We start from the raw sequence: 15,755 nt of genomic DNA on the forward strand, positions 1-15,755 counted from the left end.
AGCAGTGCCTCTATTAGAAGCGTCTGAAGAGGAATGTAAACTTGGTGTCTAAAGTGATTTGATTGAAGTATCAAATCTGATGTGTCCTAAAGGGTCCTCCCTTCCCTAGTACCTTCCAGCAAGGAGGTAAAATCTCATTTTCTTAGTAACACTGTTACTAAGAAATCTGTCCTCGCTGGTTTAGAACTGGTGTTTGTGTTCTCTGGGTTCAAAAATCTGAAGTAGAGGCTTTAGTGGAATTAAACTCCACTAAACATAATCTGTCTTGCCTGAGTGCTGTGCTTCAACATTAAGCCTTTTGAGGTCCCTCTGACTTGGAACCTGTGCTTACGAGTGAAGTAAAATAGATTAATGCTGTGACTCTTGCCAGGTACTTATTCTTGTGCGGGTTACAAAGTTGTTTTCTGGCAGTGCTGTGTAATAGACTGCTAACCTCGTCTTTTTTCATGTTTAGCGGTTGCAATCCAAAGTGCTCAAACTAGTTGACATTTCATATGGAGGAGAAAATGGATTTAATCAAGCAATTGAATTGTCAACTGAGGTCCTCTCCAATGTGAAATTCATTCAAGAGAAGAAACTAATAGGTATATGACTGCATGTTTAGCTTTCTCCTGAATCAAATACTGTTGATCAAACCCATTCATCTTCCTTTAGACCTTCTGGTAGTGCCTGCATGCTAGCTCAGCCTTGCAATGACCTCAGAGTTGGACAGAATAGAACTTCTAGTGATACTTTATTCTCCAGACACCATCTCAGTTGCTGGAGGACTTAGTGTGATATCATGGAGTTTTTTTTCCACCATGTTCCTCTGATGTTTCTTATCCTTTCATCAAATTGCCTTGATTTCAGGCCATCTGGTGAAGCTGAGGTGGAAAGAGGAAATCTCCTCTGATCCCTTGCATCTTCAGCAAGATACGAGTTAAGATTTTCTTTGTTTTAAGATGGCAATAGAAGTGATCCCTTGTGTGACACTTAGCAGCCACATTTCGCTAAAATGAAAACATAGCGAGAGGGCAATAGTAACAGCAGCTATCCTAAACTGACGAAGGGAATAAAGGTAAATAGTGCCTGCTTGTTGATTAGTCCAATGATTGTTGCATAGCTAAGTTAAGCTTTTAAATGAAACAAGACCCTGGCAGGCAGTGTTTTGAGCTGATTTTTTTTCTGGCAGTGAATCCTCTGAATTACATGCTTTGATACGTTGTCAGATCCCTTGTTCCCTTCAGTAACACTGCAGTCTCCCTTTTCAGTGGTAGGTGTGTTTGGTTTTTTGGGGAGGCGGGGAGGCATTCAGATTAGGCTTGTTTAAAATCCAAGTGGCATGATCTGTGTTTGTGACAATCTGTTTCTTTATATCCTGACTGCAGGACGATACTTCGATGAAATCAGCCAGGACACGGGGAAGTACTGTTTTGGTGTTGAAGATACACTAAAAGCTTTAGAAATGGGAGCAGTAGAGATACTGATAGTCTATGAAAATCTGGATATCATGAGATACGTTCTGCACTGCCAAGGCACAGAGGGTACGTGGTGCTTCTGAGAGACTGAAAGGTCTGTGAGGGGATTAACAACTAAGCCATATCAGTTGGACAGATTACTCTGGGAGAACTGCCTAAGTAGATCTGTAAGGACTTCATCAAGGAGATGTTGTATAGGCAAGTCACTAACTTGCAGCTTCCCTGCTGCTCTGGAGGAAACTGTGAAGCTAGGAAGCTTCCCCTGCAGAGAGGGAATTGCAGTGCTGGGGTGGCAGTTTGTCACAAAGCTGGCGTCAAACCTGCCTTTCAGTTGTGTGCGTATAAATGTGACGCTCGTGCATCTGAGGGGAGACTGACTTGACTCTACTAGCCAGAAGGAAAAATTCCTACTGGCCCTACATGGCTTATCCCCCCCCTGTGTTTATTTGAGGGGGTTGCTTTTTTTTTTTCCTTTTTGGGGGGGTGGGGTGGGGGGACACACGTTGCGCAGTACAGTTGTTCTTTTCTTACGTGCCTGGTTCAGTTTCCCGTATTCCCACAGCACTTCAGCTGTAAGAGAAGGCATTGTCGATGACCGTGCCCTGTGAGCTGTAATTACTGGTTGTCCTTGGGCTCCTGCTGTTTTTAACCCACTTCTGGCAGTCTCATCCAACCTAATACTGTTCTTTTTTTTTCTCTCCTTTTCAGAGGAGAAGATCCTGTATTTGACACCAGAGCAAGAGAAAGATAAGTCCCACTTCACAGATAAAGAGGTATTTCATCTTTGGGGTTTTGTAGATTCATTCTCAGTGTGCTGGTGCAGCACTGAGCTTAGTTTGTTGTAAACGTGTGAACGTGATGACCTGCCTCTCTCTCAGATGAGGCTTTGAGAGAGCACTCTGGCTTCTGCTCATGTTCGGTGTACTCCCTGGATCCTAGCCTTGCTTATCTCTAATTTTTCTTGCTGCTGATCTGGGACATGTAAGTGAGTTGAAGTGACAACAAGAAAGGGGTCTTTGACCACCATCAAACCATCTACTAGAAGAGTTTGATATCCACTATGCATCCTGCAGGCTAAGGTCCCAAACCATTACTTCCTGCTGTTTGTGCATCGATTCTGTCAGTGCAAAAGAACTGTGACGATCAAAACTATTACACAGGTTTAAGCGAAAGGAAGTATTTGTTTCTAGATATTTGAAGTGTGGATCTGGCATCCACTGTTCTTGGCTTTCTTGCCTGTAAAGGTCAGCGAACCCTGACAGGGCGATTCCTCATTATTTTTACTGCAGTGTAAGCTGAGAAAAAGTTGCCCCTTACAAAAAGGTTGGTGAACTCCCCCTAACGTGACTGCTAGAGGTGCCATTTCCAGCTGCTACTCTTCCCGATAGAGTAATTGCCAGTTCCTTCTGTGCACAGAGGAATTGCAGTGTCACCTGCTGTGATATCTAAAACAGTAAAAACTAAAGGATGTGGCATGAAGTGACAGTGCAGCAGAACAAATAAGGCTATTTTTTTTCCTACACTAAACTGCATAGTATCGAAGCCCAAAACAAGACCTGTCAACGCCTTAGTTTCTTAGCAGCAGGACTCCTGTACTTGTGCCAGCACTTGTCTGATACACTCGTATCAGGAATGCCTACCACCTGGACCCTGGCAAGTGTGTCAGATTGCTCCAGCCCAAAAAGCGTGAAGGGAGGTGTCTCTGTCTTGGGACAGAAAAGACACTATTTGTGTCCATTAAGCGGAAGACAACTTTTGGTGCGAGTTTTTTCAGTAACTAACATGCAATGACTATAACTTTTTTTTTTTTCCTTCAAATGTCTTAATAGACTGGCCAAGAACATGAACTGATAGAAAGTATGCCCCTTCTGGAGTGGTTTGCAAATAACTACAAGAAATTTGGAGCAACATTGGAAATTGTTACAGACAAATCACAGGAAGGATCCCAATTTGTGAAAGGATTTGGAGGAATCGGAGGTAAACCGCAGGAGAAAAACATGCATTTTTTTTTTCTAACGCTTGGTTTGATTAAACTAGTGCTGACACGAGCAGAGAACCAGACAAATCTGACTCCTACTAGTCATGATACCTATGTAAGAAATTTGTGTTCATTAGGAGTCTGCAGGGGAGTTATGGGGGAACCACGTTCAGTAGGAGGACTCTGCGTGTTAGGCAGCTGTCACTCAGGCTGCGCTTTCCTGATCCTGTTGCCCTTCAGAGGGCACAGAGGACAGACTGTCTGTCTTTCCAGCTGCTGAATTTCAGAGAGGCCTTAAACTGCCTGCGCTGTCTCTCCACAGTTGTTTTATGAAATACGCTTTGCTATGTAGAAGTGGTCTGACAAACACTAGCCTAACTTCTGAAGCAATTGGATATCTGTTGCTTGCCCCTCAGAGTGTCTCCATACTACTTCTACCCCCACACCCTGTTTTCTGCTTCTTTTCAAAGCAAAGTATTTTAGCCCAACTTCATAGAGAAGTGAGGCTTCTGAAATCACTGAGTCCTTCTCTTGAATTCACTGGGCAAAATCAGCCAAGTCTGACAATGGTGCAGGTAATTGTTTCTTCAGTTTGATAAAAATCAGTATCAGAGTAGAGCAAAGACGCTCGCTGCAAATCCTTTTCTCTCCAGACAAATGATCCCATAACAATGCTGTTGCTTATTTACTGATAAGCCAACTGCTGCCAGACAATCAGCACGTCTAACTCTGGATTAGCTGAACGTTTCCTATGTCTAGCTTGATGGATGTGAAGCAGAGGTGAATTATTGCATAAAGATTTATAGGGGGGCAAAGGACACCAATCAGTAGGACATGAGCTTGAGTAGTTTGGCTACATGTGGAACAAAAGGTTTCTGTTTTCAGGGTTTAGACTTCCAGGAGCCTTTATCAATCTGCCGAATCCAATCTTTTTGCCTGGTGGGATTGTTTGCTACAATGCTCCAGTCCCTGTAGTCTTAAAAGGCTGTACTTGAATACGTTTAACCTAGGCAAGTGTTTCCAGGCGTAAAGGCTTCCTGGAATCCTGGGTTGGAAGGGGGGGAAAAAGAGTCCAGGAAGATTGCCACTAGGCATTGCTTGTATTCCCTTCTAAAAGTTTGCTTCAATGTCAGCTGCCCTCTGAATTTAGCTATTTGGCCTTGAAGCGGAGCCACTGCCTAGTCTGAGCAATTATATCAGGACAAATGATCTGTTCCTGGTATAACCTTTCTTTGGAGATACCGTGCTCCCAGAATAGGCTCAGCTTTGCCAGCAGAAAACTACCCTACACTGGGCAAGTAGGTGTTCAATCCTTTTGGGAATAAGTTACCAGGCCAACATGGATGTGGCAGTATCCTATAGCTGAGTGTGAGTGTCTGCTGTCAACCATCGTAGGCTGAGCCTGTCTTACAAACCAAGTGGTAAGTCAGCTTCTGAAAACTTAATTGAGGAACAGCTGGCTTGCAGAGACTGCAGTGCATTTGTGTGAGGGCTCAAACTGCTTTAAGTGCCTTTCTAGCTTTCTGAATTTCGAAAAAACTAAAGTGTGTTTGTGGTTTTTTTTTTTTTTTCTCTTTTTAACCAGGTATCTTGCGGTACCGAGTGGACTTCCAGGGAATGGAATACCAAGGAGGAGACGATGAATTTTTTGACCTTGATGACTACTAGGTAGTCGACCTGGGTCCGGCAAAACGTGCCTCGCCCCTCCAGCATCCAACCCAAGGAGCAAACTCATGGTGGAAAACACAACAGATCCCTGCCTTAGAATTGGAACATTTCCAGAACTTGATCCACAAGCATTGGATTTAAAAAAGCAAAACCCTACACTTTGATTTGTCATAGTGTCAGTACAGCAGCAAACTACTAAGTTCCTATATGCCACTTTGGACTAATTTAAAAAGAATCCTGGTTTTTACTTTTACTCAATGGTGAAATTGGTTGCTCTTGTATTTTATGAAAATGATTTTTTTAACCTTCATGATGCATTAACTGCTGTAAACCTCTTCCTTCGAAAATTAATAGAAGTAAGATCCTACTGGTTTGTTTCTTTTTACTTTGATTGGAGAAATCAATTGCTGCATTTTGCAGCGACATGACCCATTTACATGGCATTCTCAGCTTAGACTGCAGAAGAAGAAACTTAACAAAATTGGAGCCATTCATTCTCTTCGAAAGAATGAGAAGGCACTTATCTAGAGTGCTAGCTTACAAGGTGTGGCTTGCAAATTCAGATGGTTTGGGGAGGCTTACCAGCCAAATGTACTCTAAGCTATTTGCAGAAGTACTGCTCTTACAAACTAGGGAATGCACTTCATTGGTTGCAATGAAAATGCTGCTGAAGTCTTAGGCTTAATTTGGATTTGAGCGGTGCAGCCTTCAGTTTTTTTTTTTTTTTTTTCAGTCTTTACAAAAATAAACATGCAATTTAAGTGAAGTAAGGTACACTTTGCTTTGTTTTGTTCCTTGATAAGTTTTTCTTTTTTGCTTTAGGACTGCGTAAGGTTTCCTTGATTATGTGAATTTGATTGAACCCACAGTTCTTCAGTGGAAGCGGGTATTTTACAGGAAATAAGTGGAGTCCTTGACTGAAGCCTTAGTACTGGTGCATTTGGAGCATTTAATACTAAATATGTTGAACATTAGCACAACCCACTGCGACATCCATTTCCCGGCACTAAGGAGGTTTGTCATGTTGGCTCAACAAGTGGCCTGTAAATCTGATGCTGAACTCTAATGTACCCTCTATGGGTTAACTTCTGGTTGCATCAAGACTCGAGAAAGCTTCTCGTCATGCCTGCTATATAGAATGCATCGCTAACTACTAGCAATGGCGAAGGGTTTTTCGGATGGTCTTGCAGGCAGAGGGTAAAGTTAACATTGGCACGAAATAATGCACAGATCTTCCTTCTTTCTGGGTTATTGGGTTCTCTGACGGGCACTTTGACAGCTTAGTGTCTGGTAGTTCTGTTTTTCACCAGCTCTGTCTCTCCTAGTGCATCAGTCGAAAGCAGCTTCTGTTCCCAAGTTGCATATCAGCCTATCTTTCCAATAATCCTGTTTCACTTGAATGGAGGGGGAGCTTGTCTTAAAACTTCTGCCACACTGTACTTTGAGGTCCAAAATTATCGTCATTGTGAGCAATATAATTTGTAACCCTGACTTATAACCTGGCAGATGGCTTTGCTGTCATTTTCACATCAAAGCTGGAATCTCTCATAGAAGGTGACTGGGTCTGCCACAGACTTGCACAAACCCGAGCTTGAGCAAGTTTGTGGCCTTCAAAGCGGTATGTTCTGGATTTTGCCATTGTAAATGGGTCTAATGTGACATGACAAGACCAGAAAAATTGGATGTAAATTTACATTTTTGAATATACTGCTTGTTGTTTCACATGATACATTAGGGTATGCAGCTCCTTTTTGTAGTTTTTATTTTTACTATTTAAGTTTGGAAATGATGCCAAATTTTTGTATTTCTTTAATCAATGTGTTCTCTTCAGTGATATATATTGCATTATATATTGATGTGTATATCAATATATACTGATATGTATTACACTTACACATACAAACACATTAAACGGGGGTGAAAAATCCTAGCCTTCGCATACTATATAGCCTCTGCAGAGAGATCCCAAGCAGTGATATCTTGGTGTTGTGATGTACAGAAATGGAGAAGAGTATTAAACCATATTTAAGAATATAGTATGGACTCCTGATTTATTTATCTTTTTTCTAGTCCAGGAAACATCTGCTTTACTCAGTTCTGTGCCAACAAGGCTTAAGATCGGTGCTTGAGTTTTAAGGTGGCTGTCGTGTAGCTATCTTGAATGTCTTGTTTGTTCGTCGTGCCGAGTGGCTCTTCGAAGGTGTAGCAGAAATCTAACTTCAGAGGCTTAAAATCAGCAGGGGGAGGGAACCCTACAAATTTGAACAGCTTGGTGCTGTGGGTGTTAGCTGAGGTGGTCTTCTGAACAGCTGAGAAAGCTGGAGAACTACCTTGCAGATGCAGAAACCTGCCCCTAATATTCCATGCACAGAACACTGGAGCATTTTCGAAAGGCCCCTGTTACCCTGTGGCTTAGTGCAAGGTAAATCCAGATCGGAACAGGACTTGCTGCGTGGGCCTGCCTGCTCCAGTGTGCTTCTGACATCCAAACTGGAGGTACTGATGTTTTTTCCTGGAGAGGACCTGGCTCCTTTGTTAGCTGGGAAGGCGATGTGTAAAAGATGCATTTGTGATATGGGGGCTTCTAGCATCATGTGTCATTTAACTCTGCTTTCAGCTGCTCTTGTCTACCCTCGGCCTCTCCCGCCACAGAGCCCGAACAGAAGCGGATGTGATCCCTGTGGCTGCTCTGGCTGTTCTCGCCGTTGCCTGGGTAGGCTAATACTGCAATAGCCTTTCTCCAGCCGAGCCACCCTGGGGGAGCTTGAGGTGGACTTTCGGTGTTCGTGTTTGATCTACGTCGTAGCACGTGGGAGAACGCGGCCCTTCGTTCCCAGGTGCCTGGGTACTGGAGGCTGTGGAGAAATGGCATCTCTCTTGGGACAGAAATAAAAATGAAGCACAGAAGAGCTTTGCTTGCTTCTTGGGATGTCTGCAAGCTCCAAGAACAGAGATCCCACCACCGTTCAAATCCAGGTGCAGGTAAAGATCAGCGCAAAATAAAGAAACCCCATCAGTCCGTGCACGTTGCAGGAGAAGCTATTGCTTGCAGAAAGCTCTTTCCCACCAGCAGGTATAACCAGGCACGTGGCTGGACACTGGTCTCAAAAACAACCTTAACTAACCCTTAACTGACAGCAGCGGACAAGGCTGGTTCATGCTTCCCAGTTCCGCATGCCAGGGAGCAGTGAAGCTTGGCTGTTACGGTTGTGGAGAGATGCCTGAGAGCTGCCTAGCGCAGCACGCGAACGCTCTGCTCTGCACAAGCTTGGGAGCTGCTCTTCCCTCCTGTACTAACCTCTCTTGGCTGGCTCTCGTGTTTCTCCCCTTTGCATTTCAGTGAGGAAAAGGGAGCTGCGCGTAGCCTGCGGAGCAGCGGTGTGAACTGCGTGCCGGCCTCCCTTCGGCGTAGGCAGCCGGTGCCTCCCGCCTGGCCACCTGCAAAGGTACCTGAAAGCGGTCACCGGTCCCCTTAATCCTTCAAAAGATGCCTGTAGCGGGTCTGGTTTCGTCCTGCGCCTCCGCCTCGGAGGTGTCGCTGGCGTTGCGGAGCTGAAGGTGTTGATGATGCAGGGCGGTCTCGGGCGGGCGGACGGGCTCCGCTTAGCAGCGAGCAGGAGCGTCCCCTCGGCGCCCTCCCCGCCGGCAGACCTGCTCGGCGGCCGCAGCGGCAGATCTGGGGCGCGGGCAGCAGCTGGAGGAGGAGGCGCGCGGCGGCGCCAGGAATTCGGATTCGCATTTAAAAGCCGCGCGGGAGGGTTTTCGTCGTGCCCGTAAGCCACTAACTAATTATTTTCCCACGGGTGATCCAAGCTCGGCGCCTTCAGGGAAGGGTGGAGAGGAAGCGTCCTTCTTGGCGCGCTCTCGTCCGCCTTCGGGCGCGTGTCCCGCGCCAGCCCTGTCCGGCCGCCCCCGCTCCCCGCGGGCAGCCTTCCTCCTCCTCCTCCTCCTCCTTCTTCTCCTCCTCCTCCCCGCCTTGGGCGCCTCCTCCCAAGCCCCAAGGCCTCGGGGCTCTGCGCTGCTTTTTGGTTTTAACTCGCCGTTCACAGTTCTCCCCCCATCTGCTCCTCGCGGCGCCTGGCGGTGGTTACTGCATCGGTTGTTTGGCAGTCATAAGAATAGTTAGAAATCAGATTTATTTTATTTGAATCTTTAAGGAATCAAACCCAGTGCCGTCGATCGCTTTTCGGATACGAAGTATCTCTGAAGTAGGAGCGAGGATTTTCACAGCTGAGGGGTCCTTTCGCGCCTGCCCTCCCAAGAGCGTTGGTTCGTGTCCTGCTCTTGCCAGCTCCGAGTTAGGCGGTTCCTCTTCCAGCAGGAGCGCTGGGAAGGCGCCCGCCCTTGCTCTCCCGCGCTGTGACTCGCTGCCGGCCAGCGAGAGCTCCCCGATCCCTACGCGCGCGGCCAAGCGAACGAGCACGAGAGCGCGGGCTCGGGGTTTTCGTTAGGCTGCGGGGTTCAAGAAGGCATCCGAGCTTCAGGAGGTCCGTGCCCGCCGGGTTTCATCCGAGCGTTTAGCCCAGCAGCTCCACAGAAAATCCCAGCGTTAGGAGTTTTGCCGGTACTCGTTTCTTTTCTTTTTTTTCCCCCCCGTTTTCTCCACGGTCTGATGCAAACCTGCCTGCAGCCTTGCTGCACTTTCCGCCGGCCGGTCGGTGCCCACGCTGGGGACCCGGCCGCCTGCCCGGGAGGCGCCTGCGTCGGATCACCCTCCTTTGTAAACGCCAGCAGCACCGTGATAAATCAGGTGAGATCCCGAACTACAGGCCAAGCTACAAGGATTATTACCCTGTGACTGGGCTGTTGGAGGCCAAAGAAAGAGACCTTGCAGCGAACTCGGAGCAGCGCGGCAGTAAATCACGTTATTACGTAGAGAAGATTTGGGGACTAAAAAACTGGGTCGTGTTCTAGCTGTGTTTCTGTGCTCCGGGCCCTAAAACATTTCCCCTCCGCCAGAGCTCGCCGCTTGTCGGCATGCAAGCGCTCCCCAGCGTCTCGCTCGGGTGCGCGGCGGGGCCTCGGGGCTGCCCCGGGTCTCCTGGCACCGCGGAGGACGTCGGATTCCAGGGCGCCCGCTCGGGCGGACGAGAGCCTGGGGGCCGCACCCGCTGCGCTCCCGCCCGTGGAACGAGCGGGCGTAGCAGCGTGGCCCGCCGAAAAGTTTCTGTTGGAAGAGCAAAAAAATCGCTGATTCGAAGCACGTTGTTGCACGCCGCAACGCGGGGCCGGGCCGGGGCTGGCGCTCCGTCGTGGGGCTTCCTGGGGCCAGGCGGTCCGCCCCCCGCCTCGAAGGGGCGCGCGGCGACTCGGGCGCCCGGGGCCTGCCGGGCAGCGTTGCTCCGAGATCTGCAGCTGCTCGGGCACGCTGCAGCCCCCGGGCAGAAAAGCCTCAATATGTTTTCCTGTGTTTTTAACGTGTGGTTATCTTTGCTTTGTTATTTTTAGGATTATACCTACCTTAACTAAGACATCTAAGACATGTATACTTATTTCCTCGCTTTAATTGTCTTGCTGCTTTGTGGAGAAGCGATGTGCTGCAGCGCTGTCCCCCGAGAGGTCTAGATGACTCTCCCTTGCCTGCCGACTTCCCTAGGAAGGCAGTAACGCTTTCTTCCTCCAACCTTAGCTGATACCACGGTTAAATAGGATCTTCTAAATGTCAAACTAGGCTCTGCTGACTCTCAGTCCTGTCCAAAACTCTCAGTCCTGTCCAAAACTCTCAGTCCTGTCCAAAACTCTCAGTCCTGTCCAAAACTCTCAGTCCTGTCCAAAACTCTTTGTCCTTCTGCACGGCATGACCGTACCTTTGGTTCCCTCACTTTGTGGCTGGGGCTTTCCCACTTCCCCGTCCTCGTCCTCACAGCAAAACTGGCAGAACGAGTTCTTGTAGGCTGAAACCAACCCACCACCGTCTTGTGCTTCCACCTGAATAAGGTCGTCATTAAAGCTTAATGACGAGCTTTGCTTCTGGTTTGCTGATTTGCAGATCTGTGGCATGGATCTGTCAGCAAAATAGGTATACTGATAGGTGTACTGAGGATGTACTGATACGGTGTCATTTTAACCAGAATTTAAAGCACACGCGTGTTCCTCAGATTACTGTAGTATTCATATATTAATAGAAATAAAACACTTTTACTTTATCATAATTGAATGTTTTAATAGAATATTTTTGCATCTCAGACTAAATTTAGCAAATAAATCTTGTTCTTATCCATCTTATTACGCCTTTCCTTGGACAGGTTTTTTAGTCTTGACCAGCTCTTGTTAATAATCACAAGTTGCTCAGAAACAATCTTTCTTTAGTTTGCGGATACAGAAGAAGGTGCATCATCTGGTCTTACTTTTCCAGATGTTTAATGCTTTCTTTAATTACTTTCAATATTCTTCACAGTTCTTTCTTGTATATCCTAGCAACTGTTTTTTTTTTCTGTCAGTATGATTAAAAGATGTAGTTCTTTACTCGAGTTTCATCTGATATCTTATGCCACAGTTTCAAAGAACCATGCATGTTTCTGTAGTGTTTGCTGCTGTAATGTGCTTAACATCTTGACATGCAGATTGTCAGTATTAGACCACAGGTTTACTTTTGCTTCAAATAAATGGAGCAATTTTTGCCTGTTTTTTGTTTCTTTTCACATGACTTGGAGAATACTGTAATTGTTCACATTCAGAAAACTAGCTTGAATGTACAGACGAACTTTGGAAAGTGCCTATGTAAAATGTCATGGTCTTGCTCAGCAGATCTGTGCCCTGTGTATATTTAGGACTAGATATGCTGATTTTTTACTTCAGTAGCACAAATATTTATTTGCTGGCTTGCTTGCTATCCAGATTGAATACATAGAGAGAGAGAGAGAGAGAGAGAGAGAGAGAGCACAACGCAAGCTGGATTTTGTTCCATCATGTGCGTTGGAAGCAGATTCTCGGTGACATCTTTCTAAACTTGCAGAGGTCAGTGGAGTTATATAACACGTAACACTGAGTATAATTTGACCTGCAAGTCCTTAGTTATAGGTTGTGATGTAAAGGCGGAAAGAATTCAGCTCGGCCCTCGTATTTTTTTCACGTGCAAACAGAGCGTGTCTGGTAAGGGTCAGTGGTGCTTACGCTGCCTAAGCTGCCATTCGCAATGGTGCACGAGCTGGGGCTTTGCAGGACCAACTAGAGGGGCTCTCGGGCAAGCGTCCAACGACGGCTGCGTGTCCGGCATTCACTTGGTCTAGGCCAACGTAAACGTGGCACCTTTCAAGGCATGTCAAAGTTTCACCTTCCTCCCCAAGATATCAAGCAGTGGCAGTTGCTTAGGGAGAGGAAGATCTACACTGACCTTGGATTACATTTTTCATTTCTGTGAAAGGAGTGAAGACCTCACAATATGTATTCTTTTAAGATTTTTATGAATAAATACATTTCTGTTGACAGCAATGCACTGTAAAGTAGGATGTATGCCAGTAAGAAGGGATGTTTCTCATTGCATCGTTTCCATTTGTTCATGTTCCTTCTCTTGATAAATTTCAAAGAGGTTTAAGCAGGTACCTTAGGGGAAAAAAAATGTTTGGCATGAAAGCTACTGAGTCCGTTTTCATCCCAGGTGTTTAGTCTCTAGTGCTCTGCTGTTATACCAGACTGCTGCTTACGGCATTTTTTCCTCCAGTTTTCAATGCCTACAACTGCATTCAGGGGCTGCTGTGTCCTCAGTTTGCAGCCTGTGTGACCTTGCTAAACCGAGCACCTGACATCTCATCGTCACTGTTGCCATCCCCAGGCTCACTGCTGCTCCGGCTGCCCCCCGGCAGCGAAAGCCCGGCCGTACCCAGGCTGGATCTGCCAGCCCACCTTGCTGTGCCGGCAACCGCGGCGGATGTCTGCAGGCAGACAGCCTTGCAAACAGGAGACAGACTCTAGGGGTCTGGCTGTTGGAAATGCAGCCCATCGCTAAGAGTGCAGGCTGCAATTAGTTAGATAGAAATGCATGTGCATCCTCCTTATCCAAGTATTTCTGTTTCCTTGTAAATAGGGTGTAACCGTGCTGCTGCTTTTCAAGCTTTTGCATTCGACCCTTTTTGTCTGCATCTAACCTAGACTGAGAGTTTTCTAGGGCAAGGACCATCTGTTTATTTTTCAAAGGCATTGCATGCTGGCGCTTGGCATTCAGTAAATATCATCATCATTTAGGTATATCCTTGACTGCTTTTGTATTCATACTGGATAGAGATAGCCCCCTGAGAAGCTGGGGTGGCAATGGGAACAGCACCAGGTTCCTCCACTTGTAAAAGCACTGCCCCTCTCGCCTGAGAGGTGCTAGCGATGCAAGTTCTGAGGTGCGTGACGAGACAGACTTGCACCTGCTAATTAGTGCTGCCAGACTGACACACAATTCTGCATATCCTAATGCCTTCTCAATTAGGTAAAGGAGCTGATGTTTTCCATGGCTTTTAATTTCATTTCTTAATACTACTGGAAAAAAACGTACATTGTTTCCTATTTTGGCAGTTCTGCAAAACATCCTATCAGTAACTTTCTGTGTGTTTGTTTTCACGGGGCAAGAAAGTAAAGAACACCAGCAGCACTTTAAGCAAAGGACGTCAAGGGCCGAGTACTCCGGACTCCGCTACCAGCTCGGTTCAGAGCGCGCTGCGGTCTCCAAGGCGCAGCCAGCGCTGCCTCCTTCCCCGCTACGCAGGGCGGGAGCGGCTTCTCACCCCGGAATTCCTCGAGGTGCTGCCATGTGCTCGAACCGCCCCTGACTTTCCCCCGTTCGTCAGTCTGGGCTACGTGGGTGCTACCCCGCTCTGCGGGGACGGGGGACGGGGGACGGGACCCCGGCCCGGCGCGCTGTGGCGGTGCGGAGCGACCAGCCACCACACCGCCGGCAGGAACAGCCCGCCGCAGGGAAACGCCGCCACCCGCGAACCCGAGCTACCCGCGCCGAGAAGCGGCGGCGAGAGCGGCGCCGGCGCCCGGCCCTGCTCGCGGGGCCGCCCCGCTTCACCCAGCGGCACAGGGCGCAGCGGCGCCGGGCCGGGCCGGGCCGGGGCCTCGCAGCGGCCCCCGCCGCCCTCCGGGGCCGGGGGCTCCCGGCGTGCCCCGCGGCCGGCCGGGCCGCCGCGCGCCGCCGCCTCCCCCAGCCAGCGGCGCCGCGGGGGCCGCCGGGAGCTGTGGTCCTCCCCGCGTGCCGTGATGAGGGGCGCCGCGGCGGGCGGCGCCTTCCCACTTCCGGGCGCCGTGACGCCGCGGCGGCCGTAGCGCGCGTGCGTGCGTGCGTGCGTCGGCGCGCGCGTGCGTGCGTGCGTGCGTGCGTGCGTGCGGCGGGTGGGGGGAGGGCGCGAGGGCCGGACGGCGCGAGCGGCGGCGGCCCGCGGCGGGGCCTGGCGGGGCGCGGGGGGAGGCGGCGCCGCGGCGGAGCTGCCCGCCGCTATGGAGCCCGACTCGGTGATCGAGGATAAGACCATCGAGCTGATGGTGAGTGCCCCCGGCCCCGCGCCGCGCGGCACCCGCCGGCCCGCCCCCGCCCCGCCGGCAGGCCCGGCCCGGCCCGGCGGCGCCCCGCGGGTCCCGCCGCGGCCCCACAAAGGCGCCGCCGGGCCCGGCCGCAGCCCCCCCCCCCCCCCCCCCACACACACACCGCGAAGGTGACACGGCGCCGCCCCCGGCCGCTGCAGCCCGGTTCCTCGGGGGGCGACGGGCGCTTTCACCGAGAGCGACGAGTAATAACAACAATAATAATAAAAGCGGAGAGCGGAACGCAGAGCCAGCCGCGGCCGGGCTGTGGCGGGGGGGCCGCGGCCGCGCTGCCCGCGCCGAGAGCGGAATGCCGCGGCGGGAGGCGGCGGCGCGGCCCGCTGCCGGAGCCCCGCGGGGCTGCGGCATCCGGCGCGCCGCGCCTGGCGCGCTGCGGGCGCGGGGGCCGCGGCGGGCGCCGGCCGGGCCCGCCGGCTGCCGGCCGGGGGATCGTGGGGTCTTCGGAAAGTATTCTCGCGGAGGCCGCTGTGTGCGTACAGTATCGTGAGCCTTCCCCGAGGTAACGTATGTTTTCCAACAGCAGTCCCAGCGGCGAGGCTTTTATGAGATGCTCAATACAGCAAACGCAGTATTATCTAACTAAATTTAATTGATGTGTTTGTTATATCCCTTAATTAGCGTTTATACCGCGGAACTCAGGTTAGTGGAGAGGTGGCCAACTGGAAGCGGAAGAATGAGGAGGCTATTTTTTTTTCCTCCTTCCTTGGAACAGCTTAGATCTCCATATCTAAATACAAGAGAGGAGTGTAGGTAGCAGCCTCTAGGGAAGAACAGAATTAAATTTAGAACTGGGAGAAACTAGTAAGGATAATCATAAAAATATTTTCTGCTAGTTTATTTATTGTAAGCATAATCTACTCTTGCATACAGAATTCTATGCAGTACTGCAGAATTGGATGATGAAATCCTAATATTGCTTTTGAGGCACTCTAAAGGTGTATTGAGTTCGGTAGAGACATTAGATGGGTTTTTCAGTTAACATAGTTTCTGGTAAGCTACCTCACCTGGAAAACTTAAACTTTGAGTGTCATCTCCTATCAAGAAGCAATAATAATAGCAATAACATTTAAAAGGAGAAAAAACCCACAGATATTCGTTTCATACTTGTCTCCGATCACTGAGAT

The 15,755-nt window shown here is 49.2% G+C and overlaps 2 protein-coding genes across 3 annotated transcripts in view; both read left to right on the plus strand.

The window, feature by feature from the left end:
- ETF1 (eukaryotic translation termination factor 1) overlaps positions 1 to 7,139 on the plus strand; it is a 28,664-nt gene extending 21,525 nt beyond the window's left edge. Inside the window, exons 7-11 of the mRNA XM_062587708.1 lie at positions 455 to 584; positions 1,368 to 1,523; positions 2,166 to 2,230; positions 3,287 to 3,434; positions 5,021 to 7,139. Of these exons, the coding sequence (XP_062443692.1) occupies positions 455 to 584; positions 1,368 to 1,523; positions 2,166 to 2,230; positions 3,287 to 3,434; positions 5,021 to 5,103 (582 nt within the window). The 3' untranslated portion in view covers positions 5,104 to 7,139. The remainder of the gene's footprint in view (positions 1 to 454; positions 585 to 1,367; positions 1,524 to 2,165; positions 2,231 to 3,286; positions 3,435 to 5,020) is intronic.
- Positions 7,140 to 14,489: 7,350 nt separating this feature from the next.
- FBXW11 (F-box and WD repeat domain containing 11) overlaps positions 14,490 to 15,755 on the plus strand; it is a 78,931-nt gene continuing 77,665 nt past the window's right edge. The window contains exon 1 of one of the 2 annotated variants that reach the window (XM_062587317.1): positions 14,490 to 14,571. Coding sequence is in view for 1 of the 2 variants with exons in the window: in XM_062587316.1 (XP_062443300.1) it covers positions 14,527 to 14,571 (45 nt within the window). In the remaining variant the exon portion in view is untranslated. The remainder of the gene's footprint in view (positions 14,572 to 15,755) is intronic. The other variant, XM_062587316.1, reaches the window with a different exon arrangement.

This window comes from Rhea pennata, chromosome 14 (assembly GCF_028389875.1).
Source record: "Rhea pennata isolate bPtePen1 chromosome 14, bPtePen1.pri, whole genome shotgun sequence".
NCBI classification, from domain to species: Eukaryota; Metazoa; Chordata; class Aves; order Rheiformes; family Rheidae; genus Rhea; species Rhea pennata.